Raw genomic sequence first — 13,130 nt, forward strand, 5'->3', positions numbered from 1 at the left:
CCCAATCATATGTTCAACATCTTAGGATGTGCAAGAAGCAATACTCATGATGAGACGAGAGTGGTTATGATTTGCTTTTTGCCTCCCTTTGCTGTGATTTGTGAAGATATCATGTCAGCTGAGCCGAGGCAGCAAAACACTCCACAAACACAGAAAAACGAAAGTACAAAACACCGAAAAGCATCCAGCGCAGCAGCTCCCCCCTCTCTCTTTCCCTGCGGCCATGCGCCCATCCCTTTCCGAGCTTTCTCTGTACTTTTTTCCCTGCGTCCGCCCGTCCGTCCATCCCCTACAAAAGGTGAATGAAAGGCCCTGCGCCTAGTCACCCCTCTCCCACACGTCCTCCGAATTGAACCCAACCGAAGCGCAGCCAGCAGCCCTCCCTCTCTGGTAGAGTGGTGGTAGCCTCCGTCCGGTCCATCGATCCCCTAGAAAAGAGCAAACCGAGCCCCAAACAGGCAAAGGAAACGCCACGCTAGGGGCGCGGAGCGGCTAAGCGCCCAGCACCAAACGGAAAGGAAGGAATCCTCCGCTCTCTTTCCTCCATTTGCACTCTCTCTCTCTCTCCCTCTCTGCCCTCGCCACCAACTCCTCTTCTTCCCTACCACGCTGACGCGGCGGCACTGGTTTCTTTCCGCCGTCCCGTCCTCGCTCGCTCGCCCTCTCTCGGCCCCCCTCTCTCTCTGTACATCGCAGGCGTACCGAAAATAACTCTGGTACTCTGGCAGTGGAGTGGTAAAATCTACTAAAGCGAGCGAGTGAGTGAACAGTGGAGGCGGCAGCGGCAGGGGTGGAGGTGGAGGTGAGGTGGTTCCCTCTCCGCCCGCCCGTCTCGGCAATTATTGCCACCTTTGGAGTTTGGAGTCCTCCAATAGGAGTCTCCTCCTGTGTTGTCTGCAACCACTGTCCTCACCTCACCTCCCTCCCCCCTCCCTCCTCGCCCTCACCCTCTCTCTCCGCCCATCTCTAACTTTCTCTCATCGGGGTTGGTGCTGCTGCTAGCTCTTCTTCACTCTCCACTGTTGTCTTCCTTCTCCGCCCATCCATCCGTCCTCCGCCCTCGCTTTAAAGCTCAAACCGCCCCGGCAAGCAAGCTGGCAGTAGCACTAGACCAGTAGTAGCAGCTCACTTCCTCATCTCCTACCCCTGGTGGTGGTGGTGGGTGGTCTGGCTCCTCCATACTTAATTGCATGCTCCTGCTTTGATCTCTCCGTCCGTCCTCCCGCTACCCGCATCCATCCATCGATCTCACTTTTCTCCCGTCCTCCCAAGCTCTTGCTTCCAATCAACTCCTCTTGCTGGTGCGTTGCTCACTGTACTCTCTCCCTCTTCTTCTTCCTGGGCGAGGACCGAGGAGAGGGGTGGGCGGTTCTTGTCCGCGTACGGCCAGTAGAGGAGAGCCTTTTTAAGCCCCACCATTTCTTGATCGTCCGTCGGCGGGTCCGACCAGGAGAGGAATTCTCTGAACGTTCGTGCGTGCGGGCGTACGTGTGTATTTGGCATGGATTCTTGGGAGCACAAGATGCCTTCGTGGGACCTCGGCACGGTGGTCGCGCCCAGCGGCGGCGGGGGAGGAGGAGGCGGTGGCGGCGGCGCGCTGGACCTGAAGCTCGGCGCACCCACGAGCTGGAGGCCGGTCCCAGCGGCGGCGGCGGCGGCCGCTGCGGTGGTATCGGTGCAGCAGCAGCAGCATCCGCCTTCCGCGGTGGCGGCGCCGGCGAAGCGGGCCCGGGCGGGGCAGGGGCAGCAGACGGTGCCGCCGTGCTCCGTGGAGGGGTGCACGGCCGACCTGTCCCGGTGCCGCGAGTACCACCGCCGGCACAAGGTCTGCGAGGCGCACTCCAAGACGCCCGTCGTCGCCGTCGCCGGCCAGCAGCAGCGCTTCTGCCAGCAGTGCAGCAGGTACGCCCGTTCCCTTTTTCCATATCTCCGCCGTGCATTCCCTGCCGATTCATTCGTTCCCTCTGACATCCATCCGTGATCCACGCTCTCTAACTTCGTTCGTTGGCAGCAGCAACATCCTTACTACTGTTACTGTCGCACGAGACGAGAGTTGCCGTGGTTTGTTTCAACTCCGGCGAAAAGCTCGCCGTCGTTACTGTAGTCCCAGCTAGCTGGATTAGTTCGTTCGGCGGGCGAACAACAATTCGCTGTCAGCCGGAGCAGTTCACTGTCGCTTTGGCCATGATGGCTGGCTTGGCGCTAGCGATTAATCATCCGACGTGCACCTCACCGAAAACCTCTGTTTGCTGCCCCCATCTGTCTCCCACTCACCGTAAAAACTCACAGCAAAAGGAAACCCACTTTGAAAAACACACAAATCCATGTCAAAAAGCATGTTCACCATGGAAAACATCTGCACTCCTACCTGAAAATAAAAGTAGAACAAGAGAATTTAACCAAGACGGAGGGAGACTGATAAATTCCGGGCTGCGAGCGTCTGGTCCCGGACTGCGTCTGAACGAGACAAGCGCACACGCGCCACCATTAAGGTGCTGTGGCGCGGCCCGACCCAGCCCGTGCCCCCCCTGCCCTACAACGACCCGGCGCGCGCTCGCGCTGGCTGGAACTGGACCTTTCAGGTCGTCGTTCTCATGGCTGCCGCTCAATTCGTCCTCCCCAACGGCCGCGTCCCTGTCCTCCACCGCTCCCTGTCGCCGCCGCCCGTTGGCGCGACGCGCCGTGCCGCACGCTTTCCACATCCTCGGTGGTTTTCAAACAGAGAATTCCTCCCATATGCTTGTTCTAGAAGACAGGGACGAAGGATCTCAACGGTCAAGCATGATGTGGCCGTGTAATTAGGTTTTAGCAAGATTCTAGTCTAGCGTGATGGTTACGGGTGTAATTAAGCTCGTGCGGAGAGGAGCTTGGAAAATTGGGGCGTGTATCTCCATTTCCATGTGCTTGATTTGGCCTAGATCTGTGGCATGTGGTTCGAGCATTTGACCGGATCTATGTTCTTGTTTTTCTACAACTTTGTTGATGGATTTTTTTCATGAAAATTTTGGGTCTGTATCTTGAGAAATCCTTGTGACAGGAGGAAACTGCTGTTTGCAGGTTCCATTTGCTCGGGGAGTTCGACGAGGTGAAGAGGAGCTGCAGGAAGCGGCTCGACGGCCACAACCGGCGCCGCCGGAAGCCGCAGCCGGATCCCCTCAATCCTGCCGGCTTGTTCGCTAATCACCACGGTACTCCATCGATCCCTAATATTCCTACTAATAAATAGTAACACTTTTTACATCACGTGGAAATTAGGCACGCTGGCCTAGAAAGTACTGCCTCCGTAGCAAAATGTAAGACGTTTTTTATGCCATATGGAAAACCAAAAATCGTCCTACATTTTGGTATAAAGGGAGTAGATTGTAAGATACTAAGATCTAACAGCTGCAATGAGCAAGAAATTTGAGATTTTTGGCACTCCCATTTGTCGGGAACAAGAGGAAAAATGTGATCCATCATGTGCTCCTAGTTAATTTTAATTTTATTCTGAACTCTATCCCTTTTCTGTTTATCTAGACCGTTTAGAGTGTTTCCCCTTTCAGTTGACTGCTAGCACTATCCAGAAAAACACTTCACACGTGCTTGCTGAGTAGCAGCACAAAGTTTACTTCTTTCCGAAAAGGATGGGAACAGGAGGCTTGACTATCAGTATGAACATCTTGCTGGTGTAGCAGACCAAGATAGGTTTACAGTCTTTGGCCGGCATTTCCAGGAACTTCCTGTGGGATCCAAAGCAAGAGAATAATATCTAGGCCTGAAGTTTCTTCTGAACTTTCTGCCCTGATACAGCCGTATCCATGTGAAAGCCAGTTAATGATGTCACAGTGAATTGAACACCTATGGCATGATGATACCACTGGCAGTCTACTAGTAGTAGCACTCCTATACCTGATACCTGTGAAGATTTTTACCGAAATTTACCATGTTACAATTGAGTAGCGGGGTGCATGCACATGGAATTTACAGCTTGTTTTTGTAATTTTGGTCTTTTGTTTTTTTCTATCAGTGGTCGACATGGCTATTGTCATAGGTTTGCAACACTGACGGTTGAACTAACTGTTAGCTCCCATCATTGTCCGTGAACAGGAGTGACAAGATTCGCGTCGTACCCGCAAATCTTCTCCCCGACGTCCATGGCGGAGCCCAAGTGGCCCGGCGGCATCGCGGTGAAGACGGAGGCCGACGCGTTCCACGAGCAGTACTACTCCTTCAGCGGCGCCGCCTCCCTCTTCCACCACGGCAAGCCGGAGAGGAAGCACTTCCCCTTCCTGACCGACGGCGGCGGCGAGGCCGCGTTCGGCTGCCAGCCGCCGGCCTTCACCATCACCCCTTCCTCGGAGAGCAGCAGCAACAGCAGCCGGCACAGCAACGGCAAGACCACCATGTTCGCCCACGACGGGGGCCCGGACCACAACTGTGCTCTCTCTCTTCTGTCAGACAGCCCGGCGCCGGCGCACATCATGGTCCCCGCGGAGCAGGCGCATCATCTCGGCGGCGGCGGCGTGACGATACAGTACGGCGGCGGCGGCAAGGTGGCGCGGCTGTCCAGCAACGGCGACGTCTCGCTCACCGGGCTGTCTTACGTGAGCCTGGGAGACAAGGGCGCGCCCATGTTGCACGCGTCTAACAGATCACAGCACGCCGCCGCTACCGCTACCACTGCCGTCACTACCAGCACAGAGGCGGCTCCGGCGGCATCCCAGCTCCAGCAGCAGTACCATGGATACTACCACCACCAACACCAAGTGAGCGCTGATCAGGGGAACCACCCGGATGCAGGCGGGATGCATGCCCTACCCTTCTCGTCATGGTAGTCGTCTCATCAGTCAGACTCAGATCCTAGGCAGTTGGTGTTGGTTATCAATCATCAAATGTGTCACCTGATAGTGTTAGCCCTGATGATCCTGAAGAAATCACCCAAGATGTGTCCATTTTGCAACTTCTCTTGATACTCCTAACTTATGGAAATCCCCGCCTGCTTATGATTCAGAACTGGACTACGACGATTCTATTTTGTATCGGTTGGTTTGTTCATTTTGGCCGGCGTGCACTTGGCTTGGTAGGGTTACATCAGCAGAGAGTACACAGGAGGATTTATTTAACTGTACTAAACAGTGGAGTTAGCATAAAAATATTCAGGTCATTGTTATTTAAATCATGTGCGGCTGCCTGTTTCTCACATGTTGTGCATCGTCAGAGATATTGTTCAGGAACAGTAACTAGATTATCCAGGATCATGGGCCACTTCCATAGCCTGGTTCTAGCTAGGCGCATATGTTTTCAAAATTCAGATAGCTATACACTCTATCTTGTGGAACTGTGCTTGTTTGCAAGTAATCTTTGTCAAAAATTAAACAGTAAAGTACATGTTGAAGATGTGGCAAATGGGAGTCCACATAATTCGTTTCAAGTCCATGTTCAAGGGAGAGTGATTGTTTGAGGATATAGGGGGTATCATGATTACAGGTAACCAAACAGGCCAAAGCTAATACCGGTTGAGTAAAGTTGTAGTTTTACCATGCCGCATGGCGATACTAGTTATCAGTTCAAAAACTGTGGCTGAATAGATCTTATTGGTGTAAGCTTATTGCAAAAATTGTTCTAAGGGTGTTGCTAAATCTCAAGTCCCAGTCAAGTGACAAAATATGTTGTAGTACATCCTATGTATATTAATTGTCGATGATTTATACAGAATTGTACTAAACCAGCGATAATTAATATGGACCGAAGAGAGCAAAATTTTAGGAGGAACCCTATAAATTGTAGCCAGTTAACTCAGAAGTGCTTCAACCAATGTGGTGGAGTTTGATGCCGACCAGATGACTAGTAAATGAACTTGAAATTGAAAGATCATGACAAAACCCCAAAACATTTATGTTTCTTATCAGCGCATAAAATGTGACGATGTGTTATTCTATATAAACATTCAAATATTTTTTTTCCTGTGTATTTCTCTCTTGGTCGATTTGGCGAGAGTTTTTTTTTGGGGGGGGGGGGGGGGGTCTCTTCTCTATATACTCTATCCATTCCTTTATGTAAGATGTGTTATTTTCCGCACGGTGACCAAGACACATAATTATACATAATTTAGGATGAAATTAACCTTGGCTAAATTGTTGATTAGCTCCAAGCAAATCATTTAGGCTTGGAAAGGAAGAGATACACATAACAGGGAGAGAGATACTTTCTTTTTTTTCTCGATAATGATAGACACATGCAATCGGGGGAGAGATACTCTTCTATTTCTGGAGGGCTAAAGACAAAATTACGACGAATTAGAAAAAAATGCACCTTACATTGTGAAATTTTATGCACCTTATAGAAAGGAACAGAGGGAGTACTACTTAAAAAATAAGAAGCATTTCTTTTCCTACTAGGCAGAACTATTCGTCAACCGGTTCCCCCCTCCCACCACATCCCTTCACTGATTTTTTTTCATTCAGCCGGTTTTTTCCCACCACTTCAAATATAACCGTATCTTCACGGTACGCTGCTCAATTATATTAATTTACTTACCAAACTGCATCACGTTAATATGAGCATTGTTTGATAAAAATATATATTAACACAATCACATTAATATGGGCAGGTAAATTACATGCAGTATTTGAGAAACATTTACTTATACAATTGCAATAATATGGGTAGGTAAATCAGGAGATAACATACTAGAATATTTATATCCCGTTGCGATGCACGGTCAATGTCCTAGTATATGTAACAAACATACTAAAGTGTGAACTACATATGGACTGAAATATATTTGCACATGTTAATTGCTTGGGCCTACTATTTAATAAAATCAACGGCTTACCTCTTGTGAGGTAAGAGGGGCCATGTTAAAACTGCTCATAAAAACCATCTGCAAAAAAAAGTTGCTCATAAAAAAAACTTTACACGGTAGACATGAAGTGCATGTTGTACCAACAAGAATGGACGGTGGAGATTACCCAACATATGTCCATTTTGCAACTTTTTCATGATACCCCTAACTTATGGAAAATCGGTCCTAATTATGATTGAGAACTGATTACGATTTTATTCGAAAAAAGAAGAGAACTGATTAGTGAGTACGATTCTGTTTGTAATAGTTGGTTCGTTAATTTTTGCCCCGCACTCGGTATGGTAGGGTCAGCATAAAGTACACAAGGGGTTTAACTGTACTAAACAGTGGAATTGGCAGAAAAATATTCAAGTAAATGATTATTCTAATAGCGCGTATGCCAGTTTCTCACATGTTGTGCATCATCAGAGATACTTTTCAGGAACAGTACTTAGATTATCCAGGATTTTGGACCACCTCCATAGCTTTTTTTTTTTAGAAAAGAAGGATGACCCCCGGCCTCTGCATCTGGGAGATGCATGCGGCCACTTTATAGATTATTCTCGAGGACCTTACAATGTATTACAACAATATGCCTGAATCCGCCATCTTGGCATCAAATGCCACTACTCCTATCCATATGATGAAGGGGCGCTAGCTGGGCCAAATACCCAGTCCACTCACCTAAGCCTATCATCAAAAGCCAGAAGCCCCAGCCGAGCCACATACCGGGTCTGGGGCATGAACTGGTCTGACGCACTCACATGTGTCGTCGCCGCCATCTTCCGCTGGTCCGTCTTCAGAGCAGATATTGAGGCTTCTACCTAGTCAGGCCACTCGGCCATCGACGCCACCATGACGTCAGACAGCAACCCCCTCCTGCGCGAGTCCAGCACCGCGCATCGGGCGCCGAGTCTCCACTGCACCACGCCGTCGAGATCCGCCGTCATCAATGTGCAGGATGAAGCACCGCTCCACCAAAAAAAGCCGTCCACTGGTCCCTTGAACCCGTGTACGCCTCCAAGAATGACGCCCCCAAGGAGGAAACGACACCAACGCGCCGCCGTCATCTGATCTACTGATCTAGGGTTTCCCCCGGAGGTAGCAGATAGAGGTCTGGAGCTTCTCCACGGCGAGGCCTTCAAGAAGGTAATGACACAAAAGAGTGCCGCCAACGCCGGTCTTGGCAACAAGCCGAGAACTAGGTTTTCACCCGGATCCGCTGAAGGAACCTCCATCAAGCATCGTGTGCACGGGTCGCCGCCGATCTGAGCCGCCGCACATTGAGGTTGCACCGGCCAGATCAGATCTGTCCGGAGGGCAAACCACACATGGCGCCGACCCAACCAACAGGCCCTTCATGCCGCCACAGAGGCGCCGGGGCCTGCACCACGCGCAGCCGCCCTGCCACCCATGCGGCCCAGGACGGCCAGCACCGCCGCATCCCGCCGACGGCGCGCGCCCACCAGATCCGAGCCGAAACGCCCCGATCCGCCGCCAAAACGGTCAGCCGCCGCTCCTCCACCGCGAGGAAGAGAGGAGGGGGCCGCCGCCCCAGCATCCAGCGCCACCGCGCCGTAGAAGAGGCCGGAGGGCCAGATCCACGCCGGCGTGCAGCTCCGCGACGCACGGCGCGCCGTCCAGGGCTGGCCTCCATGCGTGACGGGAGAGAAAAGGCCCGCCGCCGCCGGCAGCCGCACGGGCTTTGCCCGGCGGGGACGCCCGACGGCGGCGAGGGGGAGGGAGCAGGAGGGGGTGGCGGCGGCGGCGGGGTTAGGTCACCCGAGCCGCCCCCCTGGAGAGCGACGCGGGTGCGTGACGGGCTCTAGCTAGCGGAATTGTGCTTGGTTCTTCGTACAGTAGAGTACTCGTTGAAGATGTGGCAGATTGGACTCCACATAATTCCTTCAAAGTCCAGTTGAAGGGAAACAGATAACTTGATGAACTAGAAGAATCATTTCGCCAAGTAACCAAAAAGGTAACAGGTGCTATCAAGTAAAGATGGTTGTAATTTATTATTTACCAAGACGTGGCGATAATAGTCACCAGTTCAGAAACTGTAGCTGAACAGATCATATTTGCATAAGCTTATGCCAAATTGCGATACTTTTGTAACTGCGAAGGAACTAAAATCTTCAACAGTGAAAACATATGCTCCCTCCATTCTATAATGTAGTACGTCCACGCTTTCGAATACGAATTCAATAGTATAATTTTTGCTCCCTACGCAGTCGTCCACGTTGATTAAATTTATGGTCAAACTTAAATCTCAAAAAGCGTGAGCGCACTACGTTATGAAATGAAGGGAGCAGTATATAATACTAATATTTAAGGAGGAAACCCTATAAATTTGTTCCGGGTTAAATTAGAGGTGCTTCATCCAAATCGCTGAAGTTTGATGCAACAATATGAATATTTTTTACAGTTTCAAGCGAAAACTGATGGATTATGGATGGGCTTAGGCCCATATAAGACATTAATCCCTGGTTAATCTTGAGGCCCATGTATGAGATGGCAGATGGTGGGAAGATTAATCCCACCTTGCTAGTTGAGAAGAGTTGGGACCCCTTTATAAGGGCTGCTCTACCACTTGCCATTGGGAGCTTGGGAAGAGGAGTAGTACACGCGCTCTCCTCCTCCTCCGCCGCCCGCCGCGGGTTGCGGGAATGAGCCGAGCCGGGCCGCTAACAGGTGGGCCACTGTCCGAGACGTTGGACTGTGGGCTGACTTGCGTTGCCGGGATTCGTCGACTCCCTTGCCGGGAGTGGGTCGACTCGGTCGTGGGCCTCCGCCAGGCCCACGACTTCCTCCCCAACGGACTATCTAAGAAGGCTCTGGCCAATGGATTCACTCACTCCTTCTCGCGTGACCTAGCCGTCATCTACTGTTCCTCACTCTGTGCTGTCTCCGGCGACCCCATCCCGACGACCGCGTGCACGGCTGGTCGGTCGGGAGAGCAGGTGCCTCCGGAACCCCGTCGTTCGAGATCCTGCCCGGGAGAACGGCAATAAGGTTTTTGGGGAGCGTCTCGACACGACTGCTCCCGATCCGTCCCCAACTCCGTCCGCCCCTGCTTCCTCTGCTTCCCCTGCATCGACACCATGGCTGACGACGCCGCCGCCAAGAAGAAGGCCACCGACGACGCCGAGGCTGCTGCCGCCGCCGCCGCGTTGGCCTGGCCAACCGGAGGGTATGATCTGTTCATCCCTCGTTTACTCGTACTTATGCTAGCCGTATATGTGCTGCTCATAGATGGTTCGATTCTATGTTCTGTACGTGCTAGTATACTTAGGTATCGCTATGAGATGCATACCTTTTATGCCATGCTTACTGTTTACTCGTGGATAAGTCTAATCGGAAAGTGCTAATATTTCCAACAAAAACAAGATGAATGTTTGGAAATGGTTTTTACTATTTCCAAAACGGCACTTGTAAAGTGGTGGTTCTCGACATCCAAAAAGGAACTGAAAAGAAAAAAAAATACTCTTTACAGGGTAGAGATGAAGTGTGCGTTGGGCCAACAAGAATGAACCATCGAGATGAATACAAACTCCACTTAGATCGAGGATCAAATTAACATCCCAGCATGGTTACACAAAATGGTATCACCCCTTTCTTCTACTCTTAGAGCATCTCCAACAACCGCCCAATGCGCCGCGCGCTAAAAACTACTTCGCCGCGCGTCCATCGTCTGGTTTGGCGCAGCCAGCAGCGCTGGCTTCAGCAGCCGCGCTAAAGTGCACAGCGCGTGGGACTCGCCGGCGCATGCCATATATTGCATTTTGGACACAAAATGAATTTCAAACATTCAAAATGCAATGAACGTGGCATATAAATTTCACACAAACAAGTTGATGAATAAACCCACAAGTTCAAAATCATGCCCACAAGTTCATCCAACCAATTTCAAAATGCAAACCAAGTTCATGACACAAAGGAAAGACACATCAAGCCTCGTCCTCGTCTTCGTCCTCATCTTCCGAAGACGATTCTTTCTCCTCCGAAGATGATTCTTCCTCCTCCTCATCATCATTGTCGCGCACCGCATCACGTGAAGCTCGGGCAGTGTTAGCAAGATCTTCAACGTCATCTTCATGGGAAGATGTGTGAGGCACATCGGAAGACATTCCGCCCATGGCGGCCGGAGGAGCACCCATGCCTCCCATGAGAGACACAAAACTCATGCCTCCCATGGCGGCCATGGCGCCGCGGGGGGGGGGGGGGGGGGTGCTCCAAAGCCACCCATGCCTCCCATGGTCTCCATGGTAGCTCCAAAGCCACCCATGGCACCTAAGCCGCCCATGGTAGCTCCGAAGCCACCCATGCCTCCCATGGCGCCAAGGCCACCGCCACCCATTGCTCGAATCATGACTCTTTTTTGGATCAAGACTTCTTCACGGGCAAGATTGACATACTCTTTTTGCGCCTCATTGAGGATATATGTGTCCAAGAAGAACAAGTGCTACTCCCATTCCAACAATCTAGTTCGCTCCTCATTGCTCACCTTCTTCTCCTCCAAAGCCACCTTCCTCTCCTCGGCCGCCACCCTCCTCTCCTCAGCCGCCAACCTCCTCTCCTCGGCCGCGGCATCTTGGTTCCTTGCCATTTTCCTCACCTCGTTGGCTTCTTTTCTTGCCTTCACAATAGCTTCCATAGCATTTTTGAGCTCATCATCTCCTTTCCTCTTCTTCTTTTCTTTTGCGTCTTTCTTGCACCCATCCGGTCGTTTTGGATTCGAGTATGAAACCGAGTTGGGTGTGGGGCTTCTCTTGCCGTCATCACTTGATGCATCCTCCTCCTCCTCCTCCTCATCAAACTCACTTGTTCGCTTGCGTTTTTTGCTCAAATCCAAATCATCCAAATCATCACGCTTCTTCCATTTCTCATCATCCTTCAACACGTCATAGCAATGAGCCAAGGTAAATGGCCTTCCTTTCTTGATCTTCCCCTTCTTGGTCCTCTTCTCCTCTCCTTTGAACAAGTTTTGTGCAATGTTGTACTACATGAAAACAAAACAAGTTAGCACTTCAAACACCAACAACAAGTATGATGAACATGGATGACATGCCACTTACTCTATCGTCCTCATTGGTGCCACTTGGGTTCAACTTGTCAACCGCCTTTTGTGCGGGCGCCCATTTTTGACAATCCTTGTTGATTGTCGACCACCGGGACCGAAGAGATCGCTCGGAGCGGTCAATTCCACTCACGTTGCGAACATCAAAGTGTTCCTTCATCCGGTTCCAATAAGCATGTCTACTTTGACACCTCCAATGGATGGATCCCTCGATACTTGCAACCAAGTATTGCATAGTAAGATGTCTTCGGCATTGGTGTAATTGCCCGCTCTTCCTTTCGGTGCGTCGACAATGCCCTCACCATCCTCGTCCACCTCGAACTCATGGTCATCAAAGTGCATGCCATTGGTTTGAGACCAATGCGAATTGTTGGAGCCAACACCCATAGTTGACATGTATGCATCATCGTTGAGACTACAAACTATATAGAACAATGCAAATAAGCTATCTATATGAATGCATTCAAAAGATAACAAGAAAAAAAAGTTGGGAAAATTTTCTACGTTTGAGGCATATCGTCGAACACGTTGTGCGCGTCGGCCGTCGGCTCAACGAGTGAGCTCGCCGCCGCTTCGGTAGCCGCCGCGTCCGTCACACGCCCTGCAAGCTTCTTCCTCCTCGCCTTCGAGGTGCCGGAGCCTTCCGCCGCCTTGTTCTTCTTCGCGGATGTCTTGCCCTTCTTCGGCCGCGCCGCATTTGGAAGCTTCGGGGGGGGGGGGGGGCACGGGGCGGCGCCGGCGCGACGCACCCGCCGCCGAGGTCATCCGCGGCGGCATGAAGAGGCCGCGCGCGAGGCCGATGCTCGGAGGAGCTCCGCGGAGGTGAGGCCAACGCTCCCCGCGCTAGGGTTTGCGGCGGCGGTGGAGGGGTCGCGGCTGTAGGATGGGGTGAGCGGGGTGCCGGCGCGTGCGTCCATCGGGTCAAGTTCGCCGGCGCCGGCACACGCGGGGCGAAGGTGGCGCGTAGGAGAGAGTGCATCACGAGCGCTCGTGTGTGCCGCGCGGAAGCGTGTGCCCCAAATACACAGCGCGCGTTGGCGATTCGGACCGCGCGCCAACTCCATATGCCGCGCGCGCAGTTATTGCGTCCGGTGGAGCCACTCTACCGGTTGCGCGCGCGCTAAAATGGTCAAATTTGCGGCGCGGCGTTTGTTTAGCGCGACTGTTGAAGATGCTTTTATGATCGAACTTTGCTACAGCTACGGGCAGTTTCTACGGAAAGTACTTACG

The 13,130-nt window shown here is 51.7% G+C and overlaps 1 protein-coding gene across 1 annotated transcript; it reads left to right on the top strand.

Annotated features, from left to right (window-relative positions):
- The first annotated feature begins 348 nt into the window (after nt 1-348).
- On the top strand, nt 349-5,382 carry LOC109764146 (squamosa promoter-binding-like protein 2). The gene is made up of 3 exons (XM_020322991.4): nt 349-1,902; nt 3,058-3,188; nt 4,087-5,382. The coding sequence occupies exons 1-3, from the start codon at nt 1,502-1,504 to the stop codon at nt 4,812-4,814; spliced, it is 1,260 nt and encodes a 419-aa protein (XP_020178580.3). The 5' UTR covers nt 349-1,501; the 3' UTR covers nt 4,815-5,382.
- The last annotated feature ends 7,748 nt before the right edge of the window (nt 5,383-13,130 follow it).

This window comes from Aegilops tauschii, chromosome 3, assembly GCF_002575655.3.
Source record: "Aegilops tauschii subsp. strangulata cultivar AL8/78 chromosome 3, Aet v6.0, whole genome shotgun sequence".
NCBI lineage: Eukaryota > Viridiplantae > Streptophyta > Magnoliopsida > Poales > Poaceae > Aegilops > Aegilops tauschii.

What these genes read in the sequence shown, in the direction of transcription:
- LOC109764146 (XM_020322991.4), top strand. Translation starts at nt 1,502, where the DNA reads ATGGATTCTTGGGAGCACAAGATGCCTTCGTGGGACCTCGGCACGGTG. An exon ending in TTCTGCCAGCAGTGCAGCAG is followed by an intron (nt 1,903 to 3,057) that starts GTACGCCCGTTC and finishes TGCTGTTTGCAG; the next exon opens with GTTCCATTTGCTCGGGGAGT. An exon ending in CTTGTTCGCTAATCACCACG is followed by an intron (nt 3,189 to 4,086) that starts GTACTCCATCGA and finishes GTCCGTGAACAG; the next exon opens with GAGTGACAAGATTCGCGTCG.